The 25,163-nt window shown below is 41.4% G+C and overlaps 1 protein-coding gene across 2 annotated transcripts; it reads right to left on the bottom strand.

Moving 5' to 3' along the window:
* Positions 1-937: 937 nt before the first annotated feature.
* On the bottom strand, positions 938-22,871 carry LOC121584125 (nuclear receptor subfamily 5 group A member 2-like). 2 transcript variants are annotated; one of them, XM_041899957.2, is made up of 7 exons: positions 22,705-22,871; positions 20,652-20,776; positions 20,407-20,548; positions 18,868-19,526; positions 10,616-10,735; positions 3,084-3,231; positions 938-1,772 (listed from the first exon to the last, which is right to left on the bottom strand). In XM_041899957.2, exons 1-7 carry the CDS (start codon positions 22,724-22,726, stop codon positions 1,519-1,521), a joined length of 1,470 nt encoding a protein of 489 aa, XP_041755891.1. In that variant the 5' UTR covers positions 22,727-22,871; the 3' UTR covers positions 938-1,518. The 2 variants fall into 2 exon arrangements, with proteins under 2 accessions (XP_041755891.1, XP_041755892.1); XM_041899958.2 differs by lacking the exon at positions 22,705-22,871 and adding an exon at positions 21,301-21,376.
* Between the last annotated feature and the right edge of the window lie 2,292 nt (positions 22,872-25,163).

Here is a 25,163-nt window from a genome sequence, read left to right as displayed (position 1 = left end):
ATCTCAACAGAAGCAAAAACAACATATAGAGAACCAATTGCACAATAAGCATCTTCAACCTTAAGAAATAGAAAAGTCTGTGTGTTGAAACATCTGAGCTTGGTATTGCTCACTGTGTTATTTCTTTTTGTGATTCACAATATAAATGTACTGTACAGAGAGGCACAGATGACAGTCATTTCAGTTACAAAATAGTCCATATATTCACAGACAGACAGGCCAGGGTTTTCTTACGGCAGGTGTTCTGATTGTCTAGAAGAAGTTAAAACAGCCAACCCTGCCATGTCTGTATAAGAGAGACAATTCCAACATGTTGCTTCACTATGTGCTGAAATTACGCAACGGATATGTGGGTGGTACATGTTGTTGTTGTTGATGTTGATTTCATTCCTTGCCGTCCTGATACTTAATGTTTTGTGCTTCATCTGCCAATTTCCCTGCCATTTCTAAAGTACGATAAGTCTATTTTCTCTTTACACTTGAATCCAACTGGATTTCCCTAGCTCTCCTTCAAGTTTACCTTGAAAAGAAAAAACATCCATACATTGCCAATTGCATGTTTTCCTTCATTCTGCGAGTACAAAAGGACTGGAGCACATCCACAGTGCACGACCCCCTATCCTTGACCTGGCTCTGTAGCAACGGTGGACAGAAGAGGCTAGAGGACTTATACCGTAAAGCTTACCAAGAACATTCATTTTTAACACATCTACTTAATAAGAGATTGCTTTCTTTGTTGTTCATTTTTCTGTCCACACATGTGGGTGTCTCTTTCTGGGGCCGTCCTCCATTAATCTGTTAATAAGAGATGGATGCAGCCAAAGATGGCTTCCTTTCATTCTCTCCCACACATCAGCGCCACATTCAGGGCTCTCTCCCTCCCTCTCTCTTACTCCATCTCTTCCCCCCTCCCCCTCCCCCTCCCCCTCTCTCCTCTGTATCTTTCTCTCTTTCTACCACTTTAAGTCGATCTCTCATTGGAGTAACAGACTGTCATTAAACTGAATGAGTATGCTTATGTAATTATTGTAAACATATGTGTAGTTAATATATTAGAATATCAATATCTAATAGAAAAAAACGATATTGAACATAACATATTTTTCACATACCACATTTTTTGGTAAAGTTGGTGACAATTTACAAAGGAACAAGTGCTCTAATAAATGTAGTGCTTACACTATATTTGAAAGGCTAAGACAAGTCTGAATAACAGGGGTTATAGTGTAGACCTCACTCTGCTTAATTCAACAAAACGTAAAAGTTACATTTATTACATACAGTATCATAACATAGCTTCTTTGTACATTTTATAACTATGTACATTTAAAGGACTGCCAAAACAATGAGTCCATATTCTGTTTACACACACCTTGGACAGAGGGGCTACTCACGCATGCATGCACGCACACAAACACACATCATTTTCTCCTAGCTTTAATCATAAATCCCCTCTTTGCTTCCACAGCATTAGTCCCACAGACAATCTGTTGGTGTGTAGTGGTGGTAGCGTGGTGCTCATATACAGTCCTTCTTGGCATGCAGCATCTCGATGAGAAGGTTGTTGCAGGGCACCTCCCCACTCAGGTGTTTGTAGCACAGGTAGTCCTCTGCCTGAGTGCTGAGGGCACGCAGCTCTGGCAGACGTAACACCAGCTGGCTGAACTTGTCCAGGTACAGGGGGTAGGTGCACAGAGTGTACTCTAGCAGAGCCCCATTCACCTGCTCCTGAACACTCTCCACAAACACCTGGTTCTCCAACAGCTTCACATCTGGACAGGGACATAGGAAAGAGCTTTAAGGGGGATTATATTACTCTGTAGATGATCACATAAATGGGATAATATTGATATATTTATTTGAAACTGTTCCTCAAATCCCTGTGTTAAGGCTCAGCTTGTGGAGATCAAGTGTAGGCCTAAGCTTTAGCATTGACATTGCATCAGTTTATTACTAATATTCCATTTCTGGTACATTGGATCTGTACAGTGTGCAGCAGGGTTGTGTGTGTGTGTGTGTGTGTGTGTGTGTGTGTGTGTGTGTGTGTGTGTGTGTGTGTGTGTGTGTGTGTGTGTGTGTGTGTGTGTGTGTGTGTGTGACAATAGCTAGACCCTATAATGGACTTCTATTCAGCATCAGCTGAGTCCTGCCAGGAGAGCCATTCACACAGTAATTAAATATTTTTAATATTTTTTTCAAACCGCTTAAGGGCAACTAAATTGCCCTGATAAACCTGACTCATTGATTGAAAGATGAGGGAGAGAGAGAGAATGAAACAGACAGCGGAGATGGCAAATATTTTCTGCCTGTGACGAGTGCTCTCATTATTCTAAAGCCTTTTATTCCCAGCTCGCTGGCGCTAAATAGCAGTCGCTTAAGGGAATCTGGGCAACTGTCGTCTATACACACTCCATATGTAGAAGCCACTGCATGAATGTCAGTCAGATTATTGAATGATAGGCCCATCCATTATGGTTCCATTGAATGCTATTAAAGAATAATGGGTGAGATTGTCTTCTTTGTTAATATTGCCTTTTGACAAGGCCCTACATTTAATTAAGTGAGTATACCTGAAAATAAAGGATTGGTTCAGACAACAGTTGTAACCTTCTGGATAAATAAACATATATCAATGGCTGTGACATTTCCATTTAAAATGTCACTTCTGCCTTTCAAAATAAATGGGACAGCGAGGGTTGTCAACTAAAACCTATTTCCAACAAAAAGTTTGAAAAAGTTATTTGTCCATTCTTAAGTACTACACGTCACTGGGTTATACAAACCACAGCTACAATACAAAAAAGTGTGAAGAAGTACCTCAAACCTAATCAAATTCAGATCTTTGAAAGGCCATAGTAATGTTACATGGTCTATCACAAATCTATTCCATTCATGAGCTAGCTGTAATGAGCTATACATGAGCTGTATGTATGCATGCATGACTGTAAGTCGCTTTGGATAAAAGTGTCTGCTAAGTGGCATATATTATATACATATTATATACATATTATAAGACTAATAATCACCATCTAATGTGGTACAGCATACAGTGTGTATAGTGTATGTCCATGTGGTCTACTCACTGGGATTGAAGAGGAGGAGGAACTTGATGCAGGCAACCTCTCTCCTGTCTAACTTCAGGGCCAGCAGCCTCCCAGCCAGCTCCTGTCCTCTCTGGACCAGGCCTGACAGACTCACTCCTGCCTGGGACCCCATGGATGACAGATCCATCTGCAACACAACACAGGAGGACAACATTATGTTTTATTGTATATACAGGCTTTAAAGGGCAATTCTGGCACTTTTCAACCTCATATATATTTTCTCCAGCACCGAACCAGTAAAAACAGCGCATTTCTATGATCTGTGGTTCAAAAGATAAGAAGAAAGATCCTAAACAATGCTTCTCTGTGACAGGTAGCCTAGCGGTTAAGAGTGTTGGGCCAGTAACCGAAAGATCCCTGGTTCAAAACCCAGAGCCGACTAAATGAAAAATCTGTCTATGTGCCCTTGAGCAAGGTACTTAACCTTAATTGCTCCTGTAAGTCGCTCTGGATAAGAAACTCTGCTAAATGACTCAAATGTAAATGTACATGAAAGGGTGGAATTAAAAGTGAGAAAAACTGTGTTTTTCAAAACAGAGGGAGGGTATTTTCTTACTCCCCACATCACCGCAAATCTCATAGTGTTAGAAAATCACTGTTTTTGATGTCATTGGGTAGAACTTTTTTACTTTATGTTTTTTTCTACAAAACGTAGAAATGCGCTGTTTTCACATATGTAGACACTGGTATTGTGCTGGAGATAATGAAAATGAGGTTGAAAAGTGGTGGAGTTGCCACCACTTCAACCTGAATTACAGTACAGTACAGCTTCAATACATGTTCATAGATGCCATACATTGAGTCTGCAGTAGCTTCTCACCACCTTCTAAATTAATGCGATTGGAATTTTATGTAACATATTGGACGTTAAATCTTCCAATTCCCACAGTAACTTCTAGAATTATACAGTGTAACTTTTAAGCCCCTCTTCCTCCTGTTCCCATAAACCTAGTACAGTATGTAGATAAAAATACCCTGTTTTCCATTGCACTCTTTATGAGAAAAAAAGAACACGATTTAAACAAGAAGCAACTAAAAACAAGCGGCCATCTTTCCCCTCTCCTCCCCAAACCCAGGAGTCAGTTACAGGCTGCAGAGACAAGCTGATGGTTGTTTTTTCCTGTTCTGTTCTGCATCTTCCAAACACGACCAAATGTAAAAGAACAAGAGCAGGCATCAGAAAGTGTTCACACTCTTTGAATTTTTTTCACTTTTTGTTGTGTTACAAATTGGGATTAAAATGGATTTCATTGTCTCTTTTTTTCAACGATCTACACAAAATACTCTGTAGGGTCAAAGTGAAAGAAAAATTCGACTTAAAAAAAAAAGATGAATGTAAAATAAAACAGAGTAAATACATGCTAGAATCACCTTTGGCAGCAATTATAGCTGTGAGTTTCATTGGGTAAGTCTCTAAGAGCTTTGCACACCTGGATTGTACAATATTATTATTCTTTTTTAAACTCTTCAAGCACTGTCAAGTTGGTTGTTGATCATTGCTAGACATCCATTTTCAAGCCTTGCCATAGATTTTCAAGCCGATTTAAGACAAAACTGTAACTAGGCCACTCAGGAACATTCAATGTCGTCTTGGTAAGCAACTCCAGTGTATATTTGGCCTTGAGTTTGAGGTTATTGTCCTGCTGAAAGGTGAATTTGTCTCCCAATGTCTGCTGGAAAGCAGACTGAACCAGGTTTTCCTCTAGGATTTTGTCTGTGCTTAGCTCTATTCCATTTATTTATATCCTAAAAAAAAACTCCCTAGTCCTTGCCGATGACGAGCTGATCCAAACCATGCTGCAGCCACCACCATGCTTGAAAATATGAATAGTGGTACTCAGTGATGTGTTGAGTTGGATTTTCCCCAAACATAACGCTTTGTATTAAGGACAAAAAGTTCATTTCTTTGGCAAAAAATGTTTCAGTATTACTTTAGTGCCTTATTGCAAACAGGATGCTGGTTTTTGAATATTTGCATTCTGTACAGACTTCCTTCTTTTAACTCTGTCATTTAGGTTAGTATTGTTGAGTAACTATAATGTTGTTGATCCGTCCTCAGTTTTCTCCTATCACAGCCATTAAACTCTGTAACTGTTTTAAAATCACCTCATGGTAAAATCTCTGAGCGGTTTCCTTCCTCTCCGGCAACTGAGTTAGGAAGGACGCCTGTATCTTTGTAGTGACTGGGTGTATTGATACACCATCCAAAGTGTAATTGATAACTTCACCATGCTCAATGGGATATTCAGTGTCTGCTTTTTTTATTTGTACCAATCTACCAATAGGTGCTATTCTTTGCAAGACATTGGAAAACCTCCCTGGTCTTTGTGGTTGAATCTGTGCTTGAAATCCACTACTCGACTGAGGGACCTTACAGATGTGGGGTACTGAGATGGGGTAATCATTCAAAAATCATGTTAACCACTATTATTGCACACAGAGTTAGTCCATGGAACCTATTATGTGACTTGTTAAGCACATTTTTACTCCTGAACGTATTTAGGCTTGCCATAACAAAGGGGTTGAGTACTTATTGACTCAAGACATTTCAGCTTTAAATGTTTTATCAATTTCTAAAAACAAAATTCCACTTTGACGTTGTAGGTTATTGTGTGTAAATCAGTGGCATAAAATCTCAATCCATCTTAAATTCAGTCTGTAACTTAACAAAATGTGGAAAAAGTCAAGGCGTGGGAATACCTTTTGAAGGCACTGTACATATCAAATCAAATCAAATTTTATTTGCCACATGCGCCGAATACAACAGGTGTAGACATTACAGTGAAATGCTTACTTACAAGCCCTTAACCAACAATGCAGTTTTTAAAAAAGTAAAAAGTAAAAAAGTGTTAAGTAAATTTTTTTAAAGCAAATAACTAAAGAGCAGCAGTAAAGTGAAATAACAGTAGGGAGGCTATGTACAGGGGGTACCGGTACAGAGTCAATGTGCGGGGGCATCGGCTAGTCGAAGTAATTGAGGTAATATGTACATGTGGGTAGAGTTAAAGTGACTATGCATAAATAATAAACAGAGTAGCAGCAGCGTAAAAGAGGGGGGATGGGGTGGGGTGGGGGGGCAGTGCAAATAGTCTGGATATCCATGATTAGCTGTTCAGGAGTCTTATGGCTTGGGGGTAGAAGCTGTTGAGAAGCCTTTTGGACCTAGACTTGGCGCTCCGGTACCGCTTGCTGTGCGGTAGCAGAGAGAACAGTCTATGACTAGGGTGGCTGGAGTATTTTTTAGGGCCTTCCTCTGACATCACCTGGTATAGAGGTCCTGGATGGCAGGAAGCTTTGCCCCAGTGATGTACTGGGCCGTACGCACTACCCTCTGTAGTGCCTTGCGGTCAGAGGCCGAGCAATTGCCATACCAGGCGGTGATGCAACCAGTCAGGATGCTCTCGATGGTGCAGCTGTAGAACTTTTTGAGGATCTGAGGACCCATGTCAAATCTTTTCAGTCTCCTGAGGGGGAATAGGCTTTGTCGTGCCCTCTTCACGACTGTCTTGGTGTGTTTGGACCATGTTAGTTTGTTGGTGATGTGGACACCAAGGAACTTGAAGCTCTCAACCTGTTCCACTACAGCCCTGTCGATGAGAATGGGGGCGTGCTCAGTCCTCTTTTTTCCCCTGTAGTTCACAATCATCTCCTTTGTCTTGATCACGTTGAGGGAGAGGTTGTTATCCTGGCACCACACGGCCAGGTCTCTGACCTCCTCCCTATCGGCTGTCTCATCGTTGTTGGTGATCAGGCATACCACTGTTGTGTCGTCGGCAAACTTAATGATGGTGTTGGAGTCATGCCTGGCCATGCAGTCATGGGTGAACAGGGAGTACAGGAGGGGACTGAGCACGCACCCCTGATGTGCCCCCGTGTTGAGGATCAGCGTGACAGATGTGTTGTTACCTACCCTTACCACCTGGGGGTGGCCCGTCAGGAAGTCCAGGATCCAGCTGCAGAGGGAGGTGTTTAGTCCCAGGATCCTTAGCTTAGTGATGAGCTTTGAGGGCACTATGGTGTTGAACGCTGAGCTGTAGTCAATGAATAGCATTCTCACGTAGGTGTTCCTCTTGTCCAGGTGGGAAAGGGCAGTGTGGAGTGCAAAAGAGATTGCATCATCTGTGGATCTGTTGGGGCGGTATGCTAATTGGAGTGGGTCTAGTGTTTCTGGGATAATGGTGTTGATGTGAGCCATGGCTACAGGCTCTTCACGGCTACAGACGTGAGTGCTACGGATCGGTAGTCATTTAGGCAGGTTATCTTAGTGTCCTTGGGCACAGGGACTTTGGTGGTCTGCTTGAAACATGTTGGTATTACAGACTCAGTCAGGGACATGTTGAAAATGTCAGTGAAGACAATTGCCAGTTGGTCAGCGCATGCTCGGAGTACACGTCCTAGTAATCCGTCTGGCCCTGCGGCCTTGTGAATGTTGACCTGATCGGCTACGGAGAGCGTGATCACATAGTCATCCGGAACAGCTGATGCTCTCATGCATGCCTCAGTGTTGCTTGCCTCGAAGCGAGCATAGAAGTGATTTTGCTCATCTGGTAGGCTTGTGTCACTGGGCAGCTCGCGGCTGTGCTTCCCTTTGTAGTCTGTAATAGTTTTCAAGCCCTGCCACATCCGACGAGCGTCAGAGCCGGTGTAATACGATTCAATCTTAGTCCTGTATTGACTCTTTGCCTGTTTGATGGTTCGTCGGAGGGCATAGCGGGATTTCTTATATGCATCCGGGTTAGAGTCCCGCTCCTTGAAAGCAGCTCTACCCTTTAGCTCAGTGCGGATGTTGCCTGTAATCCATGGCTTCCGGTTGGGGTACGTACGTATGGTCACTGTGGGGACGACGTCATCAATGCACTTATTGATGAAGCCAGTGACTGATGTGGTGTACTCCTCAATGCTATCTGAAGAATCCTGTGAAATATTCCAGTCTGTGCTAGCAAAACAGTCCTTTAGCTTAGCATCTGCGTCATCTGACCACTTTTTTATTAACCGAGTCACTGGTGCTTCCTGCTTTAGTTTTTGCTTATAAGCAGGAATCAGGAGGATAGAATTATGGTCAGATTTGCCAAATGGAGGGCGAGGGAGAGCTTTGTATGCGTCTCTGTGTGTGGAGTAAAGGTGGTCTAGAGTTTTTTTTCCTCTGGTTGCACATTTAACATGCTGGTAGAAATTAGTTTCCCTGCATTAAAGTCGCCGGCCACTAGGAGCGCTGCCTCTGGATGAGCGTTTTCCTGTTTACTTATGGCCTTATACAGCTCATTGAGTGCAATCTTAGTTCCAGCATCGGTTTGTGGTGGTAGATAGACAGCTACGAAAAATATGGATGAAAACTCTCTTGGTAAATAGTGTGGTCTACAGCTTGTCATGAGATACTATACCTCCGGCGAGCAAAACCTAGAGAATTCCTTAGTGTTAGATTTTATGCACCAGCTGTTGTTTACAAATATACACAGACCGCCACCCCTTGTCTTACCAGAGTCAGCTGTTCTATCCTGACGATGTAGCGTATATCCCGCCAGCTGTATGTTATCAATGTCGTCGTTCAGCCATGACTCGGTGAAACATAAGATATTACAGTTTTTAATGTCCCGTTGGTAGGATAACCTTTATCGTAGGTCGTCCAATTTGTTTTCAAATGATTGAACATTGGCTAATAGGATTGATGGAAGAGGCAGTTTACTCACTCGCCGTCGGATCCTTACAAGGCACCCCGACCTATGTCCACGATATCTCTGTCTCTTTCTCATGCGAATGATGGGGATTTGGGCCTTGTCGGGTGTCTGTAGGATATCCTTCGCGTCCGACTCGTTGAAGAAAAAATCTTCGTCCAATACGAGGTGAGTAATCGCTGTCCTGATATCCAGAAACTCTTTTTAGTCATAAGAGACGGTGGCAGAAACATTATGTACAGAATAAATTACAAATAACGCAAAAAAATCACATAATAGTACAATTGGTTAGAGGGCTGTAAAACGGCAGCCATCTTCTCCGGCGCCATAATTACTAATCTATATCTGAGCATACAAAACATTAGGAACACCCTTTTGCCCTCAGGTGTTGAAAGCGTTCCACAGGGATGCTAGCCCATGTTGACTCCAATGCTTCCCACAGTTGTGTCAAGTTGGCTGGATGTCCTTTGGGGGTGGACCATTCTTGATACACATGGGAAACTGTTGAGTGTGAAAAACCCAGTGGTGTAAAGTACTTAAGTAAAATTACTTTAAAGTACTACTTAAGTCGTTTTTTGGGGTATCTGTACTTTACTATTTATATTTTGGACAACTTTTACTTTTACGTCACTACATTCCTAAAGAAAATTATGTACATTTTACTCCATACATTTTCCCTGACACCCAAAAGTACTCGTTACATTTTTTATGCTTAGCAGGACAGGAAAACACTCAAATTCACGCACTAATCAAGAGAACATCCCTGGTAATCCCTACTGCCTCTGATCTGGCGGACTCACTGACTCAAGAAACACAAATGCTTCATTTGTAAATTATGTCTGAGTGTTGGAGTGTGCCCCTGACTATCCGTAAATTAAAAAGATTTGCTTAATATAAGGAATTTGAAATGATTTATACTTTTACTTTTACTTTTGATACTTAAGTATATTTTAGCAATTAGATTTACTTTTGATACATAAGTATATTTAAAACCAAATACTTTTTAGACTTTTACTCAAGTAGTATTTTACTGGGCGATTTTCACTTTTACTTGAGTCATTTTCTATTAAGGTATCTTTACTTTTACTCAAGTATGACATTTGGGTACTTTTTCCACCACTGGAAAAACCCAGGAGCGTTGCCGTTCTTGACACACTCAAACCGGTGCGCCTGACACCTACTACCATACCCTGTTCAAAGGCACTTAAACCTTTTGTTTTGCCCATTCACCCTCTGAATGGCACACATACACAATTCATATCTCAATTGTTTCAAGGCTTAAAAATCCTTATTTAACCTGTCTCCTCCCCTTCATCTACACCAATTGAACTGGATTTAACAAGTGACATCAATAAGGGATCATACAGTAGCTTTCACCTGGATTCACCTGGTCAGTCTATGTCATGGAAAGAGCACTCAGTGTAGTCCCACTTTATATTATAATAATATGCCATTTAGCAGACGCTTTTATCCAAACAACTTACAGTCATGTGTGCATACATTTTTACGTATGGGTGGTCGCGGGGATCGAACCCACTACCCTGGCGTTACAAGCGCCATGCTCTACCAATTGAGCTACAGAGGACCACAGACATTATGTCACTAAAATAATGTGTGGTAATTACATTGGTACAGCGTAAAAACAGTAATTACTATATAGATATACATTATTGCAACAACAACAAAAAATACGTATTGCTATCCGTAGAGGTTATGTATCTGTAATGACTACATGATGAATGCATGTGTGTGTGTGTGTGTGTGACTGTATGTATGTCTGGTATTCATCAATGTATGAGCATTGTATTAATTTTATGTTGGAACTGCGAGGCTGCTTACCTCCTGGCCAGTAACCAGCAGCAGGCTGCTCTCCTTCCCATGTTGCACTTGTCTGAAGACATGGTCCAGGACCAGCAGCTCAGACCAGCAGTTTTGAAGAAGCTTCATCTGGTCCCCCACCTCGAAGAAGAAATAGAAAACAACAGGTCACATGAAAGCTCAAACTCATTCCACACAGCCAAACATAGGAGTAGTGAAGAACCAATCTAGTGTCAAACCCAATGTCAAATAAAACAGCCTACACTGATATTACAATCTCAAAGAGGCATAGGGCTGTTGCGGTGACCGTATTACTGCCACACCGGCGGTCACAAGTCATGAAAAAAGTCAAATTCCATGTGACCATTTTGTCACGGTAATTAGGCTTCTCCAAGCTCTGATGCTGCTGATGGTCATCAGTAGCCTACCAAACTTGCTAACTGCCTGGTACTCAGCACTCTATTGTCCCTCTAATCACTCTGACATCAATACAAATGTTTTCGAAAATATAATCAAACACTTCATGAGAGCCCATGAGCTCATGTTGCGCAACATTTCAATAGGCTACAGTGAGGGAAAAAAGTATTTGATTCCCTACTGATTTTGTAAGTTTTCCCACTGACAAAGACATGATCAGTCTATAATTTTAATGGTAGGTTTATTTGAACAGTGAAAGACAGAATAACAACAAAAAAATCCTGAAAAACGCATGTCAAAAATGTTATAAATTGATTTGCATTTACTAATGAGGGAAATAAGTATTTGACCCCTCTGCAAAACATTACTTAGTGGCAATTTACATTTTAGTCATTTAGCAGACGCTCTTATCCAGAGTGAGTGCATACCTTTTTTTGTTTTTGTTTTTCATACTGGCCCCCCGTGGGAAATGAACCCACAACCCTGGCGTTGCAAGCACCATGCTCTACCAACTGAGCTACAGGGGACTACAATCACAGAGGTCAGACGTTTCTTATAGTTGGCCACCAGGTTTGCACACATCTCAGGAGGGATTTTGTCCCACTCCTCTTTGCAGATCTTCTCCAAGTCATTAAGGTTTCGAGGCTGACGTTTGGCAACTCGAACCTTCAGCTCCCTCCACAGATTTTCTATGGGATTAAGGTCTGGAGACTGGCTAGGCCACTCCAGGACCTTAATGTGCTTCTTCTTGAGCCACTCCTTTGTTGCCTTGGCCGTGTGTTTTGGGTCATTGTCATGCTGGAATACCCATCCACGACCCATTTTCAATGCCCTGGCTGAGGGAAGGAGGTTCTCACCCAAGATTTGACGATACATGGCCCCGTCCATCGTCCCTTTGATGCGGTGAAGTTGTCCTGTCCCCTTAGCAGAAAAACACCCCCAAAGCATAATGTTTCTACCTCCATGTTTGACGGTGGGGATGGTGTTCTTGGGGTCATAGGCAGCATTCCTCCTCCTCCAAACACGGTGAGTTGAGTTCATGCCAAAGAGCTCGATTTTAGTCTCATCTGACCACAACACTTTCACCCAGTTCTCCTCTGAATCATTCAGATGTTCATTGGCAAACTTCAGACGGGCTTGTATATGTGCTTTCTTGAGCAGGGGGACCTTGCAGGCGCTGCAGGATTTCAGTCCTTCACGGCATAGTGTGTTACCAATTGTTTTCTTGGTGACTATGGTCCCAGCTGCCTTGAGATCATTGACAAGATCCTCCCGTGTAGTTCTGGGATGATTCCTCACCATTCTCATGATCATTGCAACTCCACGAGGTGAGATCTTGCATGGAGCCCCAGGCAGAGGGAGATTGACAGTTATTTTGTGTTTCTTCCATTTGCGAATAATCGCACCAACTGTTGTCACCTTCTCACCAAGCTGCTTGGCGATGGTCTTGTAGCCCATTCCAGCCTTGTGTAGGTCTACAATCTTGTCCCTGACATCCTTGGAGAGCTCTTTGGTCTTGGCCATGGTGGAGAGTTTGGAATCTGATTGATTGATTGCTTCTGTGGACAGGTGTCTTTTATACAGGTAACAAACTGAGATTAGGAGCACTCCCTTTAAGAGTGTGCTCCTAATCTCAGCTCGTTACTTGTATAAAAGACACCTGGGAGCCAGAAATCTTCCTGATTGAGAGGGGGTCAAATACTTATTTCCCTCATTAAAATGCAAATCAATTTATAACATTTTTGACATGCGTTTTTCAGGATTGTTTTGTTGTTATTCTGTCTCTCACTGTTCAAATAAACCTACCATTAAAATTATAGACTGATCATTTCTTTGTCAGTGGGCAAACGTACAAAATCAGCAGGGGATCAAATACTTTTTTCCCTCACTGTATGCAATTGCGCGAGAAAAGTAATGGACTCTACTGCTTTCTATGGTCTAGGCCTACTATATTTATTTTTCAACTTTCCTAATATTATGCACATTGCTTATATTTACAACAGGAGTATAGCCTACCTGGCGGGCATGAAAATTAACCACGGGGAAAAGCGTCCTCCATTCGCTATTTAAGTGCATAGATGACATGTATTTTTTCCGCTGCCCCTGTTTCGATACAGGTGCATGATAATGGTTCATTCTAAATCAAACAAATTTCACACAATTAAGATTTAGTATATGTCAAGACAAGATTAAATCAAGAATAGTCTGATTGGTGACAATATAAGCCTATCACTTGTGAATTCTATAAGAAACAATGCCTTGTTTTTGCAACTTTGTCGAATCATAGTCGCACACCTCATGTAGACTAGCCCATAGGCCTATATGTTTTAATAAGGTTTGTATCACAACTAAAGTGGCCAAATAACTTCTTAAAATTAAGCACATTAATCAGCTTTACAAGGGGTGTAGAGCCTAACTGGCATACATAAGCAGCGCGTGAGTTTCAAGTTTGGGGAAGATAATTTTCACCATAAAAATGCACCTTTATAATAAAAGCATTACATGCATAATTGCATTTGCGGTCACTTTTGATAATGGTGTTTTCCTCTAATGGAACATTTGCGCTTACTACCATGTGTGCATTGCTGCGCTTATAATGTGAAGAAATAGCCTAATAGTTTATCAACATTTTAAGCTAAATGTTCTGATCCATTGTGTCATCCACATTGCGTAAAGGTTTTTTAATACTAGTGGTTGTATTAATTTGGGATCTATCGCATCCCACAACTGTCCCAGACTATGTTTGGAATATGTATTTCTCACACAGAATAGAATAGGTTGACCTTTGTACTATGAGGGATAGTAGATTGACATAGGCTAGTGCTTTTGCTGTTCGTAAGGCCTACTCATCTTGTTGGCTGACGTAAAGTAAATGTGGACAGTTCTTCCAATATCTTCAATATGCACCTCGGAATTGGATAAGGACGCGCGCAGTTGTGTCACCGATGTGTCTGTCTTCACTTGTAGCCTGTGAGAAAGACCCGATCACGTGATGGAGAACGCAGCACTCAGGGAGAAGGGCTCAACGGCAACTGGCCGCGAAAGGCATGGATTTTTTTGGGGTACATTACGGCCACACAAAGGGGATGCCGCCGTGAAATGCTTGTCAAATTGTGAATGAGTGACTGATGTAGTGTATACAGCCTGCACAAAAAAAACAAAGCAGAGCTCATGCCTTTCAAGCGACTTTTTTCAAATCATCATTAGTCGCATCATGCAGCATTACAATGTATTAAAAATCAAAACATATAGCCTAACATTTGTAGAACAACTAAAGTTACATTAATAACTCTAAATTAAGCATATAGGAATACCTGTTTCTTCGTTAACCGCTCAACACAGAATAGCCGCATGTGCGCACTTCCTCAAATCGTTTGGAGAAAATATCCTTTCTATTTTATTCAGCTTTGTTCAATTGTATTCTTCATACTATAAAATAATGCCACGGAATTCTAAGCAAATCTTGTCTGCTAAATGAACTAGTGTAGCCCACAGCCATTTGGCATAGCCAGATCAGGACCTAACATAAGGACAACTCAGAGTATGCTATTCTGTTCTTCTGAAATATACTACATTTTCTTCATATTATGCTTCTTTAGACGTGTCTGGATTTATTGTGAAGGTGTAGGCTATATTACATGGATTTATTAGACTTTTTTAAATGTAGATGTTGCAAAGGTCAGCATCAGTGGCTTGTAGGCTATGTATGGAAGCCAGGAGATGCTAAATGTGCATATGTTAATTAACGGTCAATTACCGTGAGACCGACAGTTATTTGCTTGACAATCACCGTCTGATGAAATTTCATGACCGCCACAGCGCTAAGCAGGCATCAATCTAACATCAACCCCTTTAAAAGCTAACATCCACATGGGATAGTGTGGTCCCACCTGAGACACAAATAGCTACATGGATAGATAAATTGGGTGACTATAAAACCCAGAGAGGACGGGTCATTGTGCCATATTTCCAGCGTCTGGGGCTGGTGTCAGTGTCTTGCGCATCATCACGTTGTATTTACGAGCCACAGAGATGACCTCTTCCACCTCCTCACCGCTCCCTGTCCTCCGTCACCCCCCTTGCTCCCACCCATTAAGGCAGATGGGAGGGAGGGGGGGTGATTGGGTGCTCCTCATTGCTAGCACATATTACTCTGGGTGTCGAAGGACAACACTGTCAGTAATTCTGCAGCTGGTGACAGAGAGTGTTGCTGTAGCCCCCTAACAGCACCAGGACACACATTCATCTGGCATGGGGATGACAGAATTACTACAACGTGAATGGAACTATATATCTGTCCAGAGGAGAAGTTCAATCTTGCTCCCAGTCGGAGCTACAGGACCAACACCCAACATCTTGATTCATCATACAGTACTTCTTCTCAAGGAGAATTCGGCACACAGACACAACATTTCACACACACACACACACACACACACACACTCACATACACACAGTGAACGTTCAGTCAAGGGACAATCAGTCTTGTCCCCCCTGGCTGGCAGAAACAGGAAAGCATGAACCTGCCTCACTCAGTGCCATTCCATAACTGTCATAATTTGGTTTTGAGACCAATACAGATGTTCTGGAGATCAGACGGACAGGTCTAAAACCATCAAACAATAAATATATATCTTTCTTTTCATCATCATTTAGAAAAGGGCTGCTACAATGCACCACCCCTGCATGCATATAATTATGTTTGATCATATGCTACAGGTATGTCAAAGTCAGATACTGTATGCGAAAACTCAAGTAATGGCAGCATCTGACACAAACATACTGGCAATGCCCAAGGTAAATTTAGCAGATGATAGCTCCATTTTTCCTGTGCAAATATGAACAATGAGAGACAAAATACTGGGCCGTGGAGAGAGAGCTGACATTCCCCTGTTATCGTCTGGATGGAATGTAATTACTCAGAGAAAGATAGCTCTTTCTGCAGGAGGCTCTCTCTCTCTCCTGGCAAACATCCACCGCTTTGTGCTCGCCTCGCGCTGTTCAAGTCTACAACCTCACAATTGGTTGCAATTTAGCCAGGATACATCAGAGGTGCGTAACATGACTGAAATTCATGCAGTTCAAATGTTACTGTTGGCTTTGCACTATCAACATGCCTGAGGCAACACTAAAGTGGCTCTCCCATTTTCCATAATCATAATCCCATAGCTAGCTTAGATTACATATTATTACATCAAATAAGATATGCTGGCCATTTTCTCATATTGTATTTAAAACAAAACCTTATCACTGTCATTGAAGCTATTTTTCAGACCGTTGTTTGTCCAGGTACAGAATTCTCCTCCCCAGTCAGGTCTAACTCTATAGTACTGATGATGCTGCCATAACTACTACTGGCCAATGATCACTGCATCAGAACATGGGTCCTCGGAGAGTACGACCCTGCCTTACACAAGAAGCGGCACAGGTCCTAATCCAGGCACTTGTCATCTCCCGTCTGGACTACTGCAACTCGCTGTTGGCTGGCCTCCCTGCCTGTGCCATTAAACCCCTACAACTCATCCAGAATGCCGCAGCCCGTCTGGTGTTCAACCTTCCCAAGTTCTCTCACGTCACCCCCCTCCTCCGCACACTCCACTGGCTTCCAGTTGAAGCTCGCATCCGCTACAAGACCATGGTGCTTGCCTATGGAGCAGTGAGGGGAACGGCACCTCTGTACCTTCAGGCTCTGATCAGTCCCTACACCCAAACGAGGGCATTGCGTTCATCCACCTCTGGCCTGCTGGCTCCCTTCCTCTGCGGAAGCATAGCTCCCCCCTCAGCCCAGTCAAAACTGTTCGCTGCTCTGGCACCCCAATGGTGGAACAAGCTCCCTCACGACGCCAGGACAGCGGAGTCACTCACCACCTTCCGGAGACATTTGAAACCCCACCTCTTTAAGGAATACCTGGGATAGGATAAAGTAATCCTTCTAACCCCCCCCAAATTGTAAAGTGGTTATCCCACTGGCTATAGGGTGAACGTACCAATTTGTGAGTCGCTCTGGCTAAGAGCGTCTGCTAAATGACGTTAATGTGCCCTTGAGCAAGGCACTTGACCCTAATTGCTCCTGTAAGTCGCTCTGGTTAAGAGCGTCTGCTAAATGACTAAAATGTAAATGTAAATGTCCTCAGAGGCATATAGGCCTACCGACCCTAAAATAACCCAGTTAAAAGAATAAAGTAAAGTGAAGAATGGGACCACTCTGTGTGTCCCCCTGATACAGCCTTTACAGAGATACTATGTTCCTGTCTCACCACACAAAGGACTCACTGTCTCACAGATAAGGCTATCGGACAAATAACAATAATATGACAAAAAGTTGCTTCTAAATACACCTCAATTCAGACCTGGTGCAAAATCTTTTTCTAATATTTTATGTGGCAAAGAGCAAACAATCCATTAGTAAGTTCCCGTCGCAAGCCATTCTCTGGCTGAGGACAGCCTCAACAAATAGCACAGTGAGCATTGAGCAATAGCACAGATCAGCCTTCATCAACACCAGCATGCATTGTCTCCTTTCGGCCATCTATCTGTAACTTTGGTCAACTTTGAGTTCAACTTGGGATAACCGGTACCACGAAAGTGGCTAACCTTTTAGCCAGGTACATTTCTGTGGCAACGAATCCTTCAGAACTAACCTGCAGGTTAACTCAGAGCTTACTCCATTTATCCTGAATGAAGTGGCTGAGCCACGAGTTGAGGACCAATGAAATCAGAATCCCTCCCTCTTATATTTTTAGTTTTTAGTTTTAAAATGTTAATTTTAAAATACCTATCACATTACACATTTAGTAATGACAGAATGCATTTGAAACATCAAGCATAGTAAAACTGTTGCAGCTATGACTTAATACAATTATTTTATGGATGGGAGTGGGAAAAATGGTGCTTGTGCACACCAAAGCACACCAAAGCACACCAAAGCACACCAAAGCACACCAAAGGCAGCATTAATGATAAGTAATAAAATAAAGACGGCACTTCTAAAAGCCTATTTCACACCATAGCCTGCTGAATTTGCAAGATACATTTTCTTTCATTTTGATTTCTACACAAATGAAAATGTGGCACTGACTCGCCCATGGATTGATGCTACAGCATTGTCTCCATGAAGAGTTCGGCATTCGACTAGCCACGTGGCAGATGAGCAATATCCACCATTGTAGTATACGGATGAAGCCTGAGATGGAATGTGAAGCTAACTGAAGCTGGCTAGCTTCAGAAAACCCAGAGTAGATCTAGCTTCCTTCATAGTATACCCCTCTGGTCAGCCACCACAGTGTCAAACAACAGTATTGATTTCTCTCTCCTCTGGGGCCAGGGGTAACATTTGACTGGAGCCATAACTCATGCTGTACAGTATGGCACAACTCAACTACACCCTTCATTTGACAAAGAGACTCAAAGTACAAGGCCTATCTGACATGGACAGTGATGCATCTCAAATCATTACCCAGAGGGAGACAGACTGGGTTATGGTGTCACCTCTTTAACTGCTGCTCTATTTGAGTGCCTCCACCAGAAACAAGGAGGGACAGAAAAATGACTGTTATCTGTCATAGTAAATAGAACATCTTTACACAGGCCTTTCTTCTTTACTGCCATTATCTGTGAGTGGGTGCAGAGTTTCAGAAAGAGGATGAAGAAACATTAAGATATCAAAGCTATACTTTAAAATGTTTATCTTCAATATTCTTGATATCACTTATCTATGAAGTGGAATAATAAGATAATTGTAACGATAAGATATGATACGGTGATCATTATTCTAAGAATCATTTCTTAATATTTATATTTCTAAATGTGCATGTCTCTCCTATCATTTCTGTGTGGACGGGGTCTGGGAAGCTTACCTTGAGCTCCTTGAAGAAGATGCAGCTCCTGGCCCACTCCACTATGGAGAACAGAGTCTGGTCGGCCATGCGACACATGAGGCTGAAGGTGTTGAGCTTGTCCTGCCGGCCCCGGCCACTCTGCTCCTGCTGCAGGAAGGCCATGATCTTACTCTGCACCTGCATCTCATCTGGGTCGCAGCGCAGCAGCTCCAGCACCAGGGGGGAGAGGCTGGGAGGCTGTGGGGAGCCACCGGAGGGGTACACATCCGGAAAGGGGTACCCCACCAGAGACTCTGGGGAGCTTGTGTGGTGGTCAGGGTACTCAGACTTGATGGCCCTGCTGGGGAATGCTGTGCACTGGTACTGGGTAGGCAGGGGTCCATGGGGCTGCATGGTCACCCCCAGGGAGTGGGGTCCGTAGAGGCTGGCCTCATAGTCGGTGGGGTTGATGCAGGATGGGGTGGAGGGCATGAGGCCTTTGGGGAGGGACGGGAGGCTGTGCAGGGTGCCGGTGAAGCCATAGTTAGTCTGTACAGGGGAGAGCTGTGGAGGAGCAGACTCCAGCTTGAAGCCTGTGGAACGTATCAAAGCCTTCTTCTGCTGCTTCATGGCTCTGTCCCGCTTGTACATGGGGCCAAACTTATTCCTGCCCCCACGCATGCGGTCCGCACGCACAGCTGTCACAGAAAGAGACAAGAAGTTGAGAAACAGAACTATGTCAACAATAGTGGGTCTTTATATGCAGTTTGTTACTAGGCTAGAGCCAGAAGGATATCATGGAAAAATGCTCCTCATGAAAAATAATTATTTGCACTATCCTTATAAAGAGAAACTCATTCAAACATATATCATTGTAAATACAGCCATAACAAGTGCACATGAAAATAGCCTAATTTAGTTAGGAATATGTGTTTGGCAGTTTCCTGAACCAATTTTTGGAAAAAGCAATGTAAAACAACCACCAGGGTATCACAATTCTCTTTTTGACAATTTACTAAACAGAACATATGCTAATGCATTTGCAGTTACACAATGGTAACCCTGTTGATGTAAATAGAAAGTATCCGTTTAAAACCACAGCAAGAAGCCCAGAGTTTTATTAGCAAATGAAGAATGTGTCATTTCTCCGCGGAAACAGGTGCTTCATTTTCGCATCACAGCCTGGGTGGGAATCACTGGTGTGCTCCGCGCTCTGGCCACCTCATGTTTTGCATGCTCTAGGCCCCCACAAAACCACGGACCCTAAACTGCTCTACTCTGTATATTGTCTGTCCCTAATTCAAAACATAACTACCACTACAACTTTTGCATAACTATTTAACAATTCAGATGCAACTGATACGAAGACATTAGGCTATAGCATCCCCTGTAGGCATACAGACCATCTATTGGACATATTTTGGGCGCATAGCAAATTATAACAAATGCAAATAGATACAATCACATGCAAATGAAAAAATATGCCAAAACATTAAGGGCGTATTTCTCCTGGACAATAAGGTTGAAATCCACTCACTGATAATGTCAAATGAAGGGGTGAGATGAAGAGAACCATACCTTCTAATCTCATACCAACACTGAGGCATTTCTGGAATCGGCAGCAGGGACATCTCTTCCGCTGTGTTTTGTCTATTTTACACTCCTGGTTTTCTGCACAAGTGTACCTCTTATTGTTCTGGACTGTCCTCTTGAAGAAGCCCTGGAGAAAATATGTATCCTACATTAGGTTGATGGGCCACAATACCCACAAACACAAGAAAAAAAAGAAAATTGAAATAATGAATAATTCCAAATGAAAATACCTTACAACTTTCACATGTAAGGAGTCCATAGTGGTATCCTGAGACCTTATCTCCACAAACAGGACACGATTCTTCGAAATCTTCATCATAGGTGTAGTCCATTATGCCTACCTTCAATGGAACACCTGGTTCGCAAATAAAATCAAGGGTCAAGAACGGATGAAGCAGGGATGTAACGAATCAATTAATTCAAATAATGTACAGTTTCTTAATCGAATGCATTTACTGCCCTTGAGAAATTTTTAAATGCAGGACGAAATTGTAGGATTCTGTGCAGTTATGAAATAATATCTGCTTTAAATCAAACTTCCAAAAGGCTTGAAATCTAAAACAAAAATATAGTTTGGCTAATAATAATCTTAATATGGGTTAATATATATATTGCGAAGAATGCAGAAGTTTATTTATTTCCACAATAAATATGGTAGATTGATGGTGCGGTGATATTAGCGTTTTCAGAGAGCTGATTGACAACCGTTTCAGTCTATTTCACAAAAATAAGACCGACGATTCCATTATACATGGGAGCATACATTAAAACATTTAAATTAATAATTTATTACAATCCAATGTAAACAATTGTTTTTTATGATAAGACAGGCTCATCTTTAGACGGATTCGACCGAATATAACGCGTATGGTTGATTACCTTTATCGCCCCCTTCTTCCAAGTGGTTATTCCTATTAATCAAGAAATGGCTCCGACTAGGATAGAATAACGCCTTTTATAATCCACACGCACAACACTGTCCACGCACGTTTCAGATCTCTTCTGTCTATAAGCATAGCCTTCGACACGTGCACATGTCCTCTACTCAGGGCTCTCTCACCTTCTATTGGGAGATTGGCCAATGAGCGGTGGATGCGACCACCTATCGTGAAAAAACAACCTATGTGTGGTACAGTATAATCTTTCTTGCAAAATAATAAACGAAGATGTCCTATCTTAAGGAGAATGCCTTGAACCAACACGGTGTCAAATAGGAACGGAGGATGACCGAAAGTGATAATAGCCTATCTATTATGATGATTATGACTACTACTACTATTATTATTATTATTATTAATGTCGTTGTTGTTATTATTATTATTGCTATTATAGCATAGTTAGGCTATAACGATTATTATTACAATTATTGTTATTATTATTCATGTTGTTTGTTGTTATTTATATTATTATTATTATTATCGTAACCATCAGTCGTTTTTGTTTTCGTAATTAAGATGCAGAGTTAGTTTTTATTCTGTGACTAAGTTATGACTTTAGACCATATGCATGTGAACAGCAATCATCTAAACATGAAATAATAATTGTTTTTATAATAATTTATTCATGAATCAATAGGCTCGATCTATAACAGGAAACGCAAACCCAATGCATATTAGTTAATTATATTTTAAGGCCGTTCAAACAATAGCCTACATTTCGACAAGGCGTGTTAGGCTAACTAGCTTTTATAATTATTTTTGACAAAATAGGAAGATTATATCCAATAAGTAGGCTTAATTGTTTTGTTTTTCTGTAGGCTATTTTGTAGAATTCATTTCGATTCACTGATTCACATTGGACTATATTTGCTGTTTTGGCAATTACCTTTACATGCAAACGGCTTAAAAAATATATCTAAATCTATTGGCCTAGGCTACTCTATACCTCAAGTTCAGACGTAGAGAGAAAGCATTTAATTTTGTACCATTTTGATTTCAAATGCAGAGCAAAACTGTATTTTTTGTTCTTATTTCCCTTACTGAGGCATGAAGAATCCCCCCACCAATAAAAAAAAAGTGTGCAAGGAGAAATACTTTGGAACCTATTGAATAGTTGAAGAGCTATTCCTTGAATAGACTACTGAATATGCCAGGTCAATATAATATTTGTCTTGCATTATGTTGAAAGACATTGACATAAACAAGGGACATTTATTTCTATTTTAATGTTGGTCTATCTGCTTACTTATAGGGTTTACAAATAGCAAATAACTAAAAGTTAATGTAGGCATATCCAAAGCTTCAGACAATTCTACACATTCCACTAGCGGATTTGTTCACTTACCTTGTGCCTTTTCTCCCAACATTGTATTACCTATGAGGTAGGCTATACGTCGAAGACAATAAAACCTATTCAAGAAGATGCTGCAAAACTTAGATCACTTTGGATGTTATATACAATCCGAATCTGCTAAACAAATTCGTAGCCTAATAAACAAAAAATTTAGGATAATGGTGATCTCCACGAATAACTGAAGTCATTTCCAGCTTCCTCTTTGCTGTTTTTTCTTTATCAAATAGCAGAAAAAGTTACTAAAGTTCTTATTGGTCATCGTCATGTGACGACTACGGAGACGATGATGCACCCTTTTTTCCCATCCAAGCAAGCAGATAATAACTGAGATGCACATATACATGAGTAGACAGACACACAGTAAATCGTACGGGTCTGTTACGCCTAATTTAATCAAGAAAATGAGCAGATTTAAAACATTTCTATTATTCATCATCAATAGGCCTATTATGCTTTCAGTACTCATATATTCTAAGACACAATGCATTTGGCATAAATGTATGTAAAACAATCAGAACACATTTACTTTTGATTTACATTTAATTTATAGTATAATCCTTTGCATTTTAGATAACATTTCATTCATGGCATTTCAAACATTTTTCTGAGAGATTATTCCAGTTTCAGTACCTGAGATGTTGTACCTGCATGGTCCCTGCTGGAATGAGCTCTATGAGAAAAAATGTCAGTTCAACTTCTCTGTTGTCACAATGACTATCTATCCATATTGGATGTCGGTCCTTAAGCACTGTGTATACCAGTTCAATAAGCTAATGTAATTATTAATGGAAACTGGCATACTGTGGCTATGATAAATCTACCAGCGCAGCCAGGTCAAATTAATAAAACTCAAGGTTTTTCTTAGAATCTACATTCTGAGACGCGCTCCTGAGTTCTAATATATCTGTTGTTGTATCAGGTCTGAAATGTCCACTTTTGTATAGGTTCTGTGTTAATGAGACTGGTGTGCAATGTGAATATAGAACATAGGTTCAGTGAGGGTAGATATTGTGTAGAGATGCTGTATTCCTAAGATATTGAACTCAAGTGCCTGACTATGTGAATGGCATGAGGGTCAAGGTCAATTCAACCTCTTATTTGAATGTGTAAAAGCCTGTGTGGCGAAACATTACAAGTCTACGCCAGGGCATTTGGTTATCTAGTAATTATAGTTGTATCAATTTGTCTGCATAATTGAAGCAATACAAAACCCACAAGGTATTTATTTTGGAATTCCGGTTCATGATAAACATTTGCTTCATTCTGGATTCCACCCATCGGGGGCGGATTGGCCATCTGGCAATTCTGACAAATGCCAGATGGGCTGGACCATTTTTTAGTTGGTTGGGCTGGTCAAAATTGACATACACAAAGACATTTTTTTTAATTCAAAAATGAAAATAAATGAAAAAGGTGACATGGCCGGCAGCCCATGGGCCTGTTAAGATGTATTTTACAGATCTGTAATGAGCCTTTGGCTTATCAGTGGCCAACAGCAGGCCCCCCTACCAAGATGGACCGACCCGGTTTTCTGATAGGCTAAGCTGAGGTCACACAAACTCACATTCAAAGTCAAACGGGTCATCAGCAAAGAGACCTGCTCCGACTCTGTAATCAGTTAGTCAGCCAAGAAAATGTATCATAAAAAATGGAAAGGGTGCCTATAAACGTAGAAATGGCACATACTACACTGTCACCTCACTCAAAACGTAATTTTTTTGGGCCAGCTAAAACCATGATTTGGTGAAAGAGTAAAGTGCATTATCCTCATGATTACTGTAAGGAAAGTGTGTGCCCTGCCTCTGTGCCTGTTGCGCTGGGGCATGCTGCAGTGCTTCATTTGTAACTTGGGGGAGTTCTCAGGTACCGGAACGCATGAGAAAAAAAATCACCTTTATAATCAAGCATTGCATGCATATCATCGCATTTGCGTAGTGACATAGAGCATTAGAGTAGAGGCACTTACAGAAGTTGCACACATTGGGAAACATTTTAGTAGCCTAGGGTCCGGGGAAAATGTGGCCTTTTATAAACGCATTTCATGCAATTCTACATCATTTTACATGACTGGTGACCTTGGCAGAATATTTTTTTAATACAGCACAAATTATCGAAATGGCAGGCTACTTTGACACTGACAAACTGAGAATCTGAGATCAATAAAAACAACCTTGTCTTGAATCCATCAATATCCTAGGCCTAGGTCGGTGGTGACATATTGTAGGCTACAATATGAGGAGGAAATCATAGTCCTAAAAATGCTTTGACTGACTCACCCAATGATGCGCAGCTCACTCGCTGGTGATGGCCGATGCGCTCGTGCCAAAAACCAATCTCTCTTTTGTTTTACTTTGTAAAACAATATTTGGAAGTTGATTAAATATGTTGGTAGCCTACAGCATAGAGTATTTTCTTTTCAGCAAGAGACATTTGCTTTCCAACCTGTGTTT

The sequence above is a fragment of the Coregonus clupeaformis genome, chromosome 16 (assembly GCF_020615455.1).
Source record: "Coregonus clupeaformis isolate EN_2021a chromosome 16, ASM2061545v1, whole genome shotgun sequence".
Taxonomy (NCBI): domain Eukaryota; kingdom Metazoa; phylum Chordata; class Actinopteri; order Salmoniformes; family Salmonidae; genus Coregonus; species Coregonus clupeaformis.
Note: the sequence above shows the minus strand (reverse complement) of the source record. Positions and strands in the feature narration are given on the sequence as shown.

Bases quoted from the DNA above. Each gene is read 5' to 3' on its own strand.
- LOC121584125 (XM_041899957.2), bottom strand. From the start codon at position 22,726: ATGTTGGGAGAAAAGGCACAAG. The intron at 10,736-18,867 runs GTAAGCTTCCCA...TTCTTCTTCGAG, and splicing joins TCTTCTTCAAGGAGCTCAAG to GTGGGGGACCAGATGAAGCT. The intron at 1,773-3,083 runs GTGAGTAGACCA...GTCCCTGTCCAG, and splicing joins CCTCCTCCTCTTCAATCCCA to ATGTGAAGCTGTTGGAGAAC.